Raw genomic sequence first — 15,441 nt, 5'->3', positions numbered from 1 at the left:
GACTTAGTGCCCCCTCACAGCCACGGCTGTACTGTAATGTACAGTAAAATGTACGACAAAATGTACAGTAAATGTACCGTAAAATAACAGTTATCAGTTTTAGACCCCCTAAGCAGTAGCAGTTACCAGATCATTATCCTGTTCGCTTCTACATCGTTACATCCTTATTTCAGACATCGTGATATATCACCAGTATATAACAATGTTTAGCTGATGATGTTGAAAACCAGGTATCACCCAGCCCTGCTCACAGCACAACAAAGACATATCAAACCTATCAGTGTCCTTGTGCATGGAAACCAACCTAATACTGCTTAACGAGCCTTGCCTCGTTAATTTCAAAAAGGAGCTGTGATTTAGGAATGTAAATCTGGTTTCATATTGAGATTAATGGTTAAAACCCTTGACAGTTTGGGAGGACCGGGGGGGGGGGTGGGTGGGAGAGAGAGAGAGAGAGAGAGAGAGAAAGAGAGAGAAAGAGAAAGAGAGAAAGAAAGAAAGGATAATTTTTCCTGTACTGGTAATAATTCCATGGTTCAGGCCTACAAACAGATATCTGGCTGGTCATGCAGGAACCAAGTCCTAAACTAGCTGCTCTGAAATGAATTAATGCCCTATTGTTTATGGGGGTGGATTTCAGATTTTCCATACGAGCAATGCAAGTAATGGCAGGGTGCTGTAATTGCCATTTTTTAAATTTGGAAGCAAAAGTTTATTTTCCTTTCTCAACAGTCCTACTGAAGACACACCGCACTGTGGAAGAATCTGAAAATGCTAAAGACCCGTCTCAAAGTTTGTTTGTAAACTCAATCCAGCCTCTCTCTGCTTGCAACAACTTCAGTTTATCAGCTTGTTGGCTAACATGCTATATGCTGCTTCTCACATTTCCAGAGTAACAAAGAATATGCCTACAAAGCATTTAAGGAAACCAGGAAGAGACTCAGAGGAATCCTAAGGAGGCATGAAATACATCCACGCTTGGGAGGAAAGGAAAAAGACAAAGACACACACACGAAAATAAAAACACCTTTTAGAAATAGTGTTAAGAATTACCGGTATACAAAGAATTAACCTGCACCAGGAAAGGGAGGGGGCAGGAAATCCTGCTACAATTCAAGACGAAAAACCACAAAGTGTGTGTAATTTCATTATGACAACACAGACAAATGGTAAAAACAACCACCCCTACCAGATATTTGAAGGAAGTCAAAGGCTGGAACAAAAACCCACACAGGTAGCTCTGAATCCCCAGGGAAACATTGGGTTTGGGCTTATCAAACACCAGTGCCTCACATCAAATAGCAAACCACTTTTGAAGATGAGAGGACTTTCAAAATGCAGATTGTGACATGGAACAGGAATCTGTTGGCTAAGTTAAAAAAAAACCTCCCACTGGACTTTCTAGGTCCAAATTTAAGCAAACAACAACTGGATTGAAGGATTTCACGAATATAAAATATTGGAAATGCCCTGATTTAATAGTAATAGTAATTTTATTATTTATACCCCACTCATCTGGCTGGGTTGCCATTTAGAAGGGTAAGGGCAACTAAATAATGTACTATGAATACAGTCCTCTAAATTCAGGCTTGCTATTGCTACCATCCCAAAATGCAAATAGTATCTGGCAGAGGTTATGGGACATGCACTATTTGAATAACGGCCAAAGAAGTTGCACTGGAGTAAATAGAAGCAACATTTTAATATTAACTAAAATCAGTTTACTGTTTTGTCACACTAACTTCCACAGTGGCAAGGAGTTTCTTTAAATTGCACCTTTACCTTCTTCATCCTCCTCCTCCTCTTTATCATCCTCTTCTTCCTCCTCTTCACTGCTTGCAGCATCCTGACCACTTTCTGAGTCACTGTCACCTTCATCAAGAATTTCTACAAATGAGAAAACATGTTTAAGTGCACATCATACTAGGCTGGGTTGCTTAGAGGAGCTAGTCCGTACAGAAACTCGTGTTTATGGAAGAAGATGCTTCAACCTCAAAACAAGAAACATTGCAGTCTTGCTCAGTTGCCAGAGAGTAAATCTCACTGAACTCAATGGAGCCTACAACTGAGTAGACATGCACAGAATTGCATAGCAGGTTTCCCAGAAAACCACAGGAATTAGAACTTTAAATATATAAGACTGGAGTGCTAGGACATGATAGTAAGGGTTCACTGAGGGGTGTGGGAAGCAGCAACTCCCCACTTGCGGGTGACCGCACATGTAGGAACCTGGAGATGGGGAAGAAAGCTGCAAAGTCCTTGTGGCTCGTGAGGAGACTGTCCAGAGCTCAAAGAGGACATCCTCTTTGGGCTCCGGGGAGGGTCTCCTCGCAAGCCATAGGCTTTGTTGAGGCTGCTCAGCCTCCCCGACTAACAGCTGACGGCTCTCCATCCTTGCATTAGAACAGCTGTGCAAACTCAAATTAGCTAGGCATACATACCTTTCTTCAGAGTTTGGTACTTCTCTTCGTTCGCCATAAAATCTGGATCCATCTTGAACACATCTTCACAGAAACAGAAAAAACAAGTTACCAAAATTATAGCAGGGCCAATTTTTTTAAAAATGAAACGAAACGAAACGAAGAATTCAGACTGAAAAGTTCATTCCAACATTCCTTACTCATACTTACTAAGAACATCTTCTGGATTATAGTCATCTTCCAAAGGCAGCATATGGGTAAACTGATCCTCTTCTTCCACAAGATCCAGTCCATCTGGAATTATCGGGTGATCTTTGAACCCGTCTTTACGCACGGCAAACATGACTTCAATCATGTACTGAACTCGCTTGTCGGTTTCAGATTCATGCAGGACATGACGAAGGCGGTCAAAGATGGCTGTGGTTGTGGGGAGAAAAAAACTGAGGTGAATCTAATTCCTACAAAACTAATGGTCAGGAAAGAAATACTGTACAGCAACGATAAATACATACCATTAACACCCCTAGGAGACACTTCAGTCAATTTGAGGCCGCATTCCTTTAGGAAGCCAATTGCTACTTCAATGCTGTCATCTGTCGGTCTCTCCAAAAGCAATGTGAGCATTTCCAAGCATAAAACCTCGTGAGCCTTAGCAGGAAGAAGGTTAACAACACAAATAATTTTTTTTTGTTTTTACAAAATAAATCCCTTGACTGCGTGTATCTGACATGTGTAGTCCACAAAACAAGCGTAGCATCATTTCAGAGAAAGGCACTACAAGTTCAGCGTCCCGAAAGGAGCTTTGGATGTGTTTCGTAAAGGGCAGCCCTCCAATCAACTTTGCCGCTCATGTGAGTTACAAGAGCAGTTTAGGCTAAAGAACTTACTGCTCAAAGTCAATTTCCACTTGGTATATGGGTGTGCCTGAAATAGCTCTCTATATAAGCCTTGTCCAACCTGGTGCCCTATTATTATTATTATTATTATTATTATTATTATTATTATGCTTTTAATTATTAAAACTTATTGGTCACTTCTTCTTTTTTTACAAAAGTAACTCAAAACGATGTAGAACAATAATTAAATAACATGTACATTGGAACCAACATAAAACCAAACAGAGAAAAATTCAAAATTTCTAGATGTTGTTGGGAATATGACCATCATCATTCACCAAGATGATGGTGGATCAACCACTTAGAAGCCATCTTAGCAATTGGGTGGCATATAAATTAACAAATAACATAAAATAGGCATCTCCCCCCCCCCCACGTTTATGTGGGGGTTACGTTCTGAGGCATTGTGCGCGTTGGTGAAATAACATATAATTGAAAAGTCAGTGAAAAAGCCTGCAAACACCCCGTTCCGCCCTTTTAGTGATGCTTCAGTGACATCCTTATGTTGTTTCCGGGTCACTTCCGGGTTTGGTGCAATACACAGTCACTCACATACTGAACATGCATAAGTGGCTTGTAATCCCTGACCACTAGTCATGCTGGCCATGGCTGATGTGAGTTGGGAAAGTCTGCCCTAGAGCAAAGGCTTGCAAGCAATATTTAGCAAGAGCCATAGTACAATGAGTTGGGTATTTTTCTTTTCTTTTTTGTATTTTGCTTTTATAGTTCTATTTTCTATTTAAAGTGCTTTCTTATTTATTTACTGAAAGCTGCCCAGATAGCATTACACTATGGGAGAGAAATGCAAATGCCATAAACATATTTAATGACAAAATCCTATCACAAACCCTTGCAATGTTAAAAGCCAGAATCCTTGCAAATATATTATCAGTAGTACAGAGCATCTTACCACATTCTGATTCATAAGATGTGCCACAAACTTGGAAGCTGTCAGGCAAAGTTGCTGCAAAACAAAATGCAAAGCTACATATTTCTGCAAGTGATATGTCCATTTCATAGATATTACTGCAAGTGATATGTCTGTTAGTATGGCTTTAAATCCCAAACTACCCCAGAGGTTCTATGTGACTTGCACAAATAATTCAAAGGGCTTTCTCTTACTGGCATTATTCTTATTACTATTATTTTGGGCAAGTGAGAAAGGAGATGTGCCAGCAGCCCCTCTTCTTCCTCAGGAAGGTTACAACTTTCGTCAGTAACATGTATCTGATGACTATTTGTCTTCCTCCAAACATAGGATTACTTTGCAGTGAGTAGGTGATGAAGATTAAATGGAATTAGGTCGTTTCAGGACATTTGCCATGCAGTGAGCTCAGAAAACAAGCTTTGCGGAAGCTGCAAATAATGTATCTTGCTGCAGATGAGAGCTCAGGAAACTTTTAGATGATCTGGCACTATTGGATTCTCATTACGTAAGAGATCAAGTCCAATATCATTTTTGATGTAGAAATGATGCTACACAGAGCACTTCCCTAGTCACACAATAACATTGTTAAGGTGGAATCATTTTTACTCAATGTAGCCATATTTCAAAAAACTGCTTTTTGGAGGGACTGGTTATCAGGATGAAGTCAACTGCAGTCTTATTTTGTAAGGGTGTTTTCACAAACCATTTTTACTAGATGGGCATATAAGGGAAAGCCATAGTTAAAATATTGTTTTTAGCTGTCCTTTACTCCCTCAAAATATTTTCTAGAATAACTATGTAAGATAATCTACAGCAGGAGGAAGTTACAAACGCTGTATATTGCAGATACGTACAATTCAAATGCAAACCTGTTGTAGATAGAAACTACTTATTGTAAGAGATGTGGAAACAGTTTGAAAGAGGGATTATAGCTTTTTATAAAAATAGCCAACCCGCTGTTACCTCACAGAATTGCAGAACTTTCTGTATAACTTCTTCTGGAAAATGCTGATTGGAGGGGCTGTCTCTAAGCCCATGTCATAAGACACTCTTCTGCTTACTATGTTTCCATTTTAAATTCTTTCTTTTTTCAAACCAACAAGTTCCAATAAATACTTGGCGCCTTAGGGTGCAACAGCTTCCTACTCCATCTCTACGCTGAACGTATTTGGACTTACTCTCAATGTTAAATTTAAGGAATTTAAAATTTAAAATGTAATAAATATAGAAAAGAGGAGGGAAATTGTGCTAAGTTATATTGAATGGGTTGAATACAGGAAAGAACTTTGTTCATAGTTACTTTCCCCATAACAGACCCTGGCTCTCTCATTAAACACCCCCTAGAGTCTATTTTGTGCAAGTGTTACTGCCTTTCTGTTAGCACAAGAAACCTTTCGATCCAAGCCATTAAATATTATGTTCTTAAAGCAGTAAAGTTGACTTAGAATTAATGAGAAAATATGTACCATACTACTTATATCAGATTTCCCTAATTTTTTTCTATTTATTCTCTCTCTCCCCCCAACCCGCTTTCTCCCCATGGCCTCAAAATTTCCTGACATTTTATGACTTTCAGCTCTCCTGATACCCACATAATTTGTACTCAAATCCTAAATACACTAATGCAGAAATAAATCTCAGTGAACACAATGACACTTCCCCATAACAGTATTCAGGCTATAAGAAGCACAATAAATCTTACCCTATCACCTGCATGGTAATAATACATACCTTATCATTTCTTCTATATCCTTTGCGAAAATTTAAAATGAGCCTCTTGAGAATCAGTTCTCCGATATTTGGAAACTTTGAATTGATGATTGCTACTACCGCTGCATAAACATGAGTGAAGATAGGTGAAGCACTCTGGGCTTGCAAAATAGATCTTGATAGCAATCCCCTATGAATGAAAATACAGACGTGCTGAAGCAGCTTTACCAAAACTTAAAAAAACAAAAACTATGTGATTTGTACAGCAGAATTTATCCTAGCAGCTTGAGGGTGGCCGGTGACTTTTCTAGACTGCATTATTCTGGAACTCAATTCCATCAACATGGAACCATCATCCACAGCTAGATCATGCTCACTTATACATACAAACAATTTTATTTGCTTGCCACCTTTCCACAGTTCAAACCACGCTGACGGCAGATTGCAACATGAAAAGAAAAATACATGACAACGTAATGAAAGGGGTTATAAATAAAGGCTAAAACATTTTAAAAAATACACAACCAAACAGAACGATTTCAATATAAATCACAAGATCTAAAATAAAGATACAAACAGCAACAGCAACAACAACCCTGCCCCCAAGACAACACCTTCAAACAACACTCCAACCCGAGAGTCTGTTTAGCAGCCACAGCTTTTGTAGCTGGAGTCAGTCCATGCCACACCCTCCCAGACTAGGTGGAAAAAGGTCTGCAAGGCAGGGAGCAGGTCTCCCAGCCCATATGCTTTTGGGTTTCCATCTTCTTTCCTGCTCCACTATCCCCCAATACATGTCTGTATTAAAATTAGCCTTTCAAAAGCTCAGATGTTATTCTGTGAATAGGCCAGATTAATCTACAATCATGTTTCAAGAAGCAACAGTTGATGATAAAAATCACTGCTAAAAAACAAAAACAAAAAACCTCTCATACACAAATCCTAATCAGTGACAAGTATACATTATTGGAAATCCCTTGAGAACTACACTCTCATTATTCAAGTGTGCATTAATATTTCCATTTAACAGATTAAGATTCGTTTCACAATCTACTGCTTTTTTCAAAGAATACTAGGAAAAACCAACTGCAGCACTACTATTGTAAAAACATCATCGTTGGTCTACTGGAGAAAATTACTATAATTTTTTTTGTTAAAAAAATAAAGGCAAGAAAGAGCCCCAATTATTACCCATGTGCCTTTAAGGAAACAATAACATAATCCTGCTGTATGGCTCCATTAGAAAAATGGCACAGCTACAGCACACACAAAAAATGTCTTCTCAAAGAAACATGATATCCGAAAACCATGGTGTGTGAATGTTAAAGATGCAAGAGTCAATTAATTACAGCAAATATAATTTGCTCCCCAATTAAAGCACATAGTTATTTTCATGATGGTGGTAGATATTTAACAAGCCACTGACATCCGGCAGAAAAATGTCTGCTGACAATCTATGTTTTAATCACTGTACTTAGGGAATCTGTCAGGTGTGGATCTTCCTGGATTAGGAGTTCATATGATGCCACTGTTTACTCCTCTACAGAAGGAGCAACTGTGACTGAACAGTCACTTCCCTGTGCCGCTAATCATGACTTAAGAAGAGAGTGGGAGCTCAAATGGCCAAACGGTCCATTATTACAGGAGCAAACGTTATACGGAACATGGGTTTTATTTCCATTTGATTGCCATTTCCTGGAAAAATCAGTGGAAGGGCTCTTGAGAACAAGAGGTGGGCGATTTAATCACAAGTCCTGCTTTTCAGAAGATTGAACTCTGCAAAGTATTGGTTGTGTTTGTATTCCACTCTTCCTCCAAGGAACAGAGGGCAAGAAACAGGTCAGGCTGAGAGTGACTAGACCAAGGTTACCCATGGAGTTTCATGGCTGAGCAGAGAATTCTCTTTGGTCACTGGTCAACATTCAAGCCGCTATACTAGATTTATAAAATTTACAGTTCTCACCAACTGGTCCCTCAATCTAAAGTGATCCAGGAGCTTGGAGCAGTCAGCAGGTCAGCACTGCTGGCTTATATTGAAGGAAAACCCAAGCAGCTTAATACAGTAAACTTTGCAATGCATGACACACTTAGGTAAATGCTTTGCATGCAGAAAGCCCCAGGTTCATTCTTGACATCTTCACTTTTCTTTCTTTTTGTAAAATATCATGTAGCCAAAACATTAACGGTTCCTGCCCTAGGCGCTCTAGTGACCACAAACCATGCTCATTACCATGGATCAGAAAACTCCCTCAACCTCTCTCGCCACCAAGGAAATATAATGAATAGAGAGAACCTACCTAAGTGAAGGTGAGATAAAAACCCTACATATACACCAAGCATTACCACCCCACCCTTCTCTTTCCCCCAACTTTATTCTGTACACAACATTAACTTATCACTTCAAATGTAAAAAAAGATTCTGCAACCTGAAAAAGAGACAAGGCATGCACTTCTGTAAACCAAAAAAAGATTCAATAACATATTTTTCTTTAAAAAAAACTTTAACAAGATGAAAACTTATTTCTTAAAGTTTTGCAGCAAAATTCTCGATTGGGAAAAAAGTAAAATCTTTTAAAAAATAATAATTATGCAACACACAAATAGAAATCACTTGGTACGTTTGCTTTGGAAAGCCTGTTTTCAACCATACATCAAAGTTTTCATTAGTGAAAAAGCCTCTAAAAACAAGTATGATCAAAACCTTCCAAGTTCAAAGGGACTTACTCCCAGGTAAGTCTGCACAGGATTATACTTTGATCTTTCTGCAAACCCTCAACAAGTCATTCATATTTAAAATGAAAATCCTAACATGACTCAAACAGCAGCTGACCAAGAGAATATCAGACTACTTCTAACAAGTGACCTGAGACTTAATCAATAACTCTCAGATGAGAAGACTGCATATCAAGAACTTGATACTTACCTTCCTCTGACTATATTTTCCTGAAGAAGCTCATGGATAATATTCTCAATATTTGAAACGTTCACCTTGTTGACGAGACCATTGATGGATTTCTTCAGTGCTTCCCAACTCATCCTTTGATATGCTAAACTGTTTTCAAAACAAATCATTGATAAAAATTAAGAGAACAAGAAAGGAATGTATTTGCTTATTCGGCTAGAATACCAAATAAACAAAAGGACTTTTCAGTTAGTGTATTGCAAGAATGGTGTGCAAAAATAAATATCTACCTGCCTCCTTTCACTTCAATTTTACCAGAGTAAATGATTTTCAGAATAGTTACACCACCAAATAGTGATCTGTCTTTTGCAATAATAAGAATAAGAAAACCATGACAAGAGACAACCAGGAAGGGCAACTTTTCCCATTTGCATCTCACCCCAGTGTGCCTCACACATATGGTTGGCATGTCCAGAACAAATCAGGGCTCCCAGCAGCTAGGATAGCTCAGTCGGTAGAGAATGAGACTTTTAACCTCAGGATTGTGGGTTCGAGCCCCACAAAGCGGCAAAAGATTCCTGAGATGCAGGAGGTTGAACTAGATGACTCTCATGTTCCTTTCCAACTCAACATTCTATGATTCTGTGAACTCTGTTTAAACCTTTGGTTTTATTCTCATGTGACGAAGCATTTGTCATTTATTTCGTAACATTTCCACACCACTCGACTGTAATAAAACCTCAAAGCCATTTACAAAAGTAATAAAATAGCATATCAGCAAAAAATAATTTCCGACAAACATTTAAAACATTCAATTTGTATCAACAATATGCTAAAACAAGATTAAAACTCATAACAGCTTCTATATGTCTGGATAGGCTTGAGTAAACCAAAATATTTTTAGCAGGTACCAAAAAGTGAAGTCAAAAGTTCCAAACAATGACCAATTTTGAGATACACAGGTTTGTTTCTGGGTTATCTGAAACTCCCAAGGTGACTTTGAAATAAAGTTAAACTGTCTTAACAGGTCCCTCTCAGCACACAACAAACGTCTCTGCCGCCACTCAGGCTAACTTGCAGCTGGGTTACCACCCTACTCTCTCTGTCAGAAGGTAAAGGTAAAGTCCAGTCAAAGGCAACTATGGGGTGCGGCACTCATCTCGCTTTCAGGCTGACAGAACCAGCATTTGTCCACAGGTCACGTGACTAGCATGACTTAACCACTTCTGGCACAACGAGACACCGTGATGGAAACCAGAGCACACGGAAACGTCGTTTACCTCCCCGCCGCAGCGGTACCTATTAATCTACTTGCACTGGCATGCTTTCAAACTGCTAGGTTGGCAGGAGCTGGGACAGAGCAACAGGAGCTCACCCCCTCGGAGGGATTCGAACCACCAACCTTCTAATCGACAAGCCCAAGAGGTTCAGTGGTTTAGACCACAGCGCCACCCATGTCAGAGTAGACTCACTGAAGTGAATGGGTCATTACTCATTTCAGTGGGTCTGCTCAGCAAGTCTGCAGCCAACCTTGCCAGCTCTCAGTTCTGTCTCTTTCCTCCAAGATGGCAGCTCCTGGTTAGCCAATTTCTACAAGTTTTTTGGGCAGGGCCAGTTAAAAATTCCCCAGTCGACGGCTGAGCAGTATCTTTATTAGGACCAACCAGAATGTCACAAAATTGTGGCAAACTTTTTAATTCTGAACTTTTCAATGGGCATAATGTTGCACAAAAGGGGTATGTGTGTATATGTGTGTCAGAGAGACAAGGAGGAAGTACTAAATCTTATACTGTTTTGTTTTTCTCCCCACCTTTAAATAATATCTTGTCCAATACTATTAATCAGTTAATCACAAATGTGAAATGTGTTTGTTTGGCCCACCTATTTTTATCAGTGATTTGTGCTTGCATCATCCGAAGCTTGGCTGGAGGAATGTAGGCACCCCCAGTGCGGGTGAGAATTGGATCCAAATCCTCTTTCTTCTTCTTTGGAGGGGGTTCCTCATGAGAAAGAGAGCTCTGTGGTGTTGCTCTCTCAGCTGCATTTCTTCGGTCGGGCGAAGGGGATCTTCGGTACTTTCTCCAGTCAGACTCCCTCTCTCTTTCATGCCTCTGTCTCCTGCTAATAGACAGAAAATTCCAAAGATTTATTAAGCGCAGAAACAGCTGCCAATCACATACATTAGTAAGTGACATGCTGTAGCTTTGATTTTGCTTAAAAATCACGTTAGAGAACAGAAGCAACCAACTGCAACCTGAACATTTTAGTGTTTGTTTTTAGCAGCTCCAGACATTTACCTTGATTCGGTGTATTTGTCTCCATAACGACCCCTTTCGGAATGTTTTTGGTCAGATCTCCTGTAATCTGAATGACTTTTGCCTTGTGGTGACTGAGACCTTTGACGCTCTACATGCCTATGCAGAGATTGAGAGCAAAAGTTAGCAGCTATTTATAAACAAAGTCTCCCCCCTACACACAAACACATATTGTTGTATCTGCAGACACCACATAGCTTTCGAAGCTAGGGGCTGGGAGCCAGCACAAGGACTCCTGCTAGTGCAAAGGGTTTCCCAGCCGCTCTTGTCCTCTGCATGCCATCCTCAAACTAGTTCAAACTTACTTCCTCTCCAAAAGTTATTTGCCTGTTGCAATACTGATCTTCGTTTTCATTGCTTAAAACAGAACACACATGATACTTATTCCCCAAAAGTCTGAAACCCAAATATTGCTATTGTTTTAATTAGGTTCAGAGCTTTTATAATAGGAAAATACTTCTCCCCACACCCATGTTGTTTTCTATCAAATGTTAACTACATAACTCATCATAAAAAAATGTTTATACCCGTCTTCTGGAGAAGAACTTCTCTGGCGAGGATTGTAATCTTCCTTCCTTTCATAACTAGAACCGGACTTTAAATACAAAATAAATTAGATATTTCAAGGATGAGCAGTACCAGCCAGGATGCAAAGAACAGTATTTGATTCATTTGTAACAGTATTTTCAAATCCTCTTCTCTTAAAGATGCTTGGAGAAACAAAAACATTTCATTCACTAGGAGATGAAATATCAAATTATAGGTGAACAACTTATGTTGATGGGAGAGCATTCCAAAGTACTGGTCCCATTAAAGTGAACGCCTTTGTTTACATAGAAACTAAATGAATGTGTATGCAACTTCCAGTCACTTAACAAAACTTTTCCAACTGCAGCTCCTTGCACACCCCAATAAAGCTGCCCCAGACAACTGATGAATGCTCTGAAGGGGGATTTGCTGCCAGACAAAGGGTTTCAGTTTGAAAATTTAAAAAGGCAAATCCTTTCATTATAAAGCCAAAGCACTTTGCACCCAGAGGGCTGCTTGGATTCTAGCCACTGTATTTTCTTAAAAAGTGGTGCAATGCAGGATACAGCAACTCCAACTGTGCTGCCACCAGCATTTTATGCAAGCTGTTTTTGTCTATCACCAAAGGACAGCATCCAACAAAGTAGTTTCTCAGAACAGATTTAGGGGACGCAGAGGGAGTGGAGAGGGAAAAGAGATTCTGTTGCACAGCCAGAAGTCCTTGAAGGAACAGAGCTACTTCACTGAGTAGTCCCTATTCCCCTTCACACCCAAGTATTTTATATCAACTCGATTCTCACAATTCACTAAGTCCCAAACAGAAAAGGCGGCATCCAATTGAGAAAATGAGTCCTTTAACAGAGCAGGGGAGAAAGGCCATTATTTCTGAAACCCTCTTACCCGTGTATCTGGATACCATCTTTAGCATTCTAACTGTTCTCCACAAAATGCCATATCCATATTAGACATGCAAAATGCCATTTTTATATTACACAAAGAGTGACAAAGAGATAAGACACTTGATGGCTAGCTTTTGTTCATATGATACATTCTTTCATAGGTTCAAACTGTTTCACTTATGCCTGCTTACCTACAGAGTGTTGGGGGAAATATTCACACCACTATGTGTGAAAGTAGAATCTGTATTGACCGCATATACATGTAGCTCTTATATGGGGAAAAGAGTCATAGCTCATTCACAGAGCACATGCTTTGGATGCAAAAGGTCCCGCAGGTTCAATTCTGGTATTCATGTTGGGTTGTGAAATCTGCCAATCAACACGAACAATTCTTTACCACATGTTCTGACCTGGTACAGAACAGCTTCCAATATTTTACATGGAAGCTAACGGCCAATATATGCTGCTACTACGGTTCCTCCGTCATCTATCTCTGGAAAGCAGGAGTTACCATCACCAGGTAAAAAGGTTAAGGACCCCTGGATAGTTAAGTCCAGTTGAATTCGACTATGAGGTGCGCTGCTCATCTCACTTCAGGCAGAGGGAGCTGGCATGTGTCCGCAGACAGCTTTCCGGATCATGTGGCCAGCATGTCTAAACCGCTTCTGGTGCAATGGGACTCCGTGACGGAAGCCAGAGCACACGGAAATGCCGTTTATCTTCCTGCCTATTTATCTACTTGCACTGGTGTGCTTTTGAAGTGCTAGGTTGGCAGAAGCTGGGACAGAGCAACGGGAGCTCACCTTGTCATGGGGATTTGAACCGCTAACCTTCTGATCAGCAAGCCCAAGAGGCTCAGTGGTTTAGACCACAGCACCACCATGAAGACTAGGTGATGTGGACTCACTGAAAAGTGTCTTGTCTGAGAACGCCCCCAAATCCTGGAGCCAGCATAGAGCATACTCATCAAAATACTTACATTTATCTGTGTTACTCCACTCTTCATTTTTTCTGTCAAGCCACTTCAAGCTCTGAATTACTAATGTCAAAGTACAAAAATCAATATGGGGAAATCCTGCTATTCTTCCAGCAAAAATAGCTCATCTAGAAAGGAGGGGGGAAAAGGCAAGACTTTCTGAAATTGCTCTTTCTTAAAAAGAGCATTTTGAAAATAAAGCAGACCTAAACAAGCTAATATTTCTATTAACAAAAATTAAATCACCTGGTTTGTACAACAAATGAATTTGGTTAGTGTCTTTTTTAAGTTAGTACAGTACCATCACTTTGCAGAGTTTTGTAAGTTAAGTATCTGAACAATTATCCGGTGTAATTAACCTACACGGAAGTAAGACAACAAAGATGCAGCTTACACCACTTGCCAGCCACCATCGCCATATGCTACAGATATCTCTAAAACAGGGTGGTTGTTAACATCATGACTAGAACTAAAGCTGTACTTCTTTGGTCCATTTACAAGCAGCCCTTCTGTGCAAAAAAGGGGGGAGCCTAGGGCAACATACAGCCTGAAATAACAAGTGCAATAAAACGTTAATTTGTTTTTTGTTGATCAAGTGGCATATAGATCCTGCAAAAGAATAAGCAGCTGCGAAACCCTCCAGTAAAATCAGTAAAGTTATACACATATATATAAACTCTAGGTTTCCTGAGGTGCGGCTGGTGGTGACATATGTGGAAATACAAAGGTGTGTACCTCAAGGGGGGGGCATAACCCTCCAGATGCTGGCAGGCCACCAAACCCCACCATCCCCAAAAGGGGAATTTTTGGGGGGGGGGTTGCGAGCCCGCCAGGAAGGGGAGGACGAGTTGGCAGCTGGTTTTGGCCTTTGAAGGAAGGGAAAGAAACCGGCTGACACAACCCCACAGGGCATTGTGGCAGGGTGACAAGGCAGCCAGCTGGCAATCCCCACAAGGGGCCAGGACCCGGCCTCGTTGGGGGACGTTCACGCGTGAACGCGGGGCGTAGAAGAGACCTTCCCCCCGCCAGGAGTCTGAGGAGAAGCGAAGGAGTCGGGCCTTCCGCCAATCCAAGGCCAGGAAGAGCAGCGGCCGAGAGGAACGCGCCATCCTCTCCCCCCCCCCCCGCCGTTCCCGCGATAAATCGGAGGGAAGGGGAAGGAACGGAGCAGAATTGAAGATTCTAAGCGGAGGGATGTGAGAGGAGAGCTCTATCCTCCCTCCCGCCCCGCTTCCCTTCCTTAAAACTTACCTCTGCCTCACGGAGTCCGCCATAACATGCGCCCATATATGGCCACAACGTCACTTCCGCTGCCTCGCAAGCTGGCCCGACACGAGACTTCCGGGCGCGCGGGTGAGGCGGAGAGAAGCCGTTGGGCTTCTTTCTCCTGCTCTCGGGATATCTATCTATCTATCTATCTATCTATCTATCTATCTATCTATCTATCTATCTATCTATCTATCTATCTATCATCTATCTATCTATCTATCTATCTATCTATCTATCTATCTATCTATCTATCTAATCTATGAACGTTTAGTTAGATTGGTACCCGTTTTATGAGGAGATATCCCGGCCCCGCGCAGGAACCTTTGGGGAGGGGGAGGAGGCGGGCGCTGACGTCACTAAGTCGCCTGTTAACAGCGAAGGTGGATCTTTTCGAGCTGCTCTTAATGAAACTACAGTTCCCGGCATCCTTTGCCGGCGGCGTCGGCCACGTTTCCCTGCATTCCTTGGGGCGTTCCACCTGTCCAGTTGTACGAATCCTCTGAGGGTGCCATTGTGCTCACAGGTGTGGCAGCCCCAGACTTCAGACCCGTTATATGTTCAACAGGGCTTATTCCCATTTAAGCGTCAATTCCCATTT

At 40.9% G+C, this 15,441-nt stretch overlaps 1 protein-coding gene across 3 annotated transcripts in view; it reads right to left on the bottom strand.

Annotated features, from left to right (window-relative positions):
• Window positions 1-15,026, bottom strand: part of CWC22 (CWC22 spliceosome associated protein homolog) — a 34,341-nt gene extending 19,315 nt beyond the window's left edge. The window contains exons 1-12 of one of the 3 annotated variants that reach the window (XM_035133810.2): window positions 14,826-15,026; window positions 13,578-13,702; window positions 11,699-11,766; window positions 11,154-11,270; window positions 10,738-10,977; window positions 8,878-9,006; window positions 5,976-6,144; window positions 4,227-4,280; window positions 2,933-3,068; window positions 2,631-2,837; window positions 2,442-2,504; window positions 1,783-1,887 (exon numbers count right to left, since the gene is read on the bottom strand). In XM_035133810.2, the coding sequence (XP_034989701.2) occupies window positions 1,783-1,887; window positions 2,442-2,504; window positions 2,631-2,837; window positions 2,933-3,068; window positions 4,227-4,280; window positions 5,976-6,144; window positions 8,878-9,006; window positions 10,738-10,977; window positions 11,154-11,270; window positions 11,699-11,766; window positions 13,578-13,604 (1,315 nt within the window). In that variant the 5' untranslated portion in view covers window positions 13,605-13,702; window positions 14,826-15,026. The other 2 variants (XM_035133818.2, XM_035133803.2) reach the window with 2 other exon arrangements.
• Window positions 15,027-15,441: the final 415 nt, after the last annotated feature.

The sequence above is a fragment of the Zootoca vivipara genome, chromosome 1 (genome assembly GCF_963506605.1).
Source record: "Zootoca vivipara chromosome 1, rZooViv1.1, whole genome shotgun sequence".
NCBI classification, from domain to species: domain Eukaryota; kingdom Metazoa; phylum Chordata; class Lepidosauria; order Squamata; family Lacertidae; genus Zootoca; species Zootoca vivipara.
The sequence above is the reverse complement of the archived record's forward strand: the minus strand, read 5'-3'. Positions and strand labels throughout refer to the sequence as shown.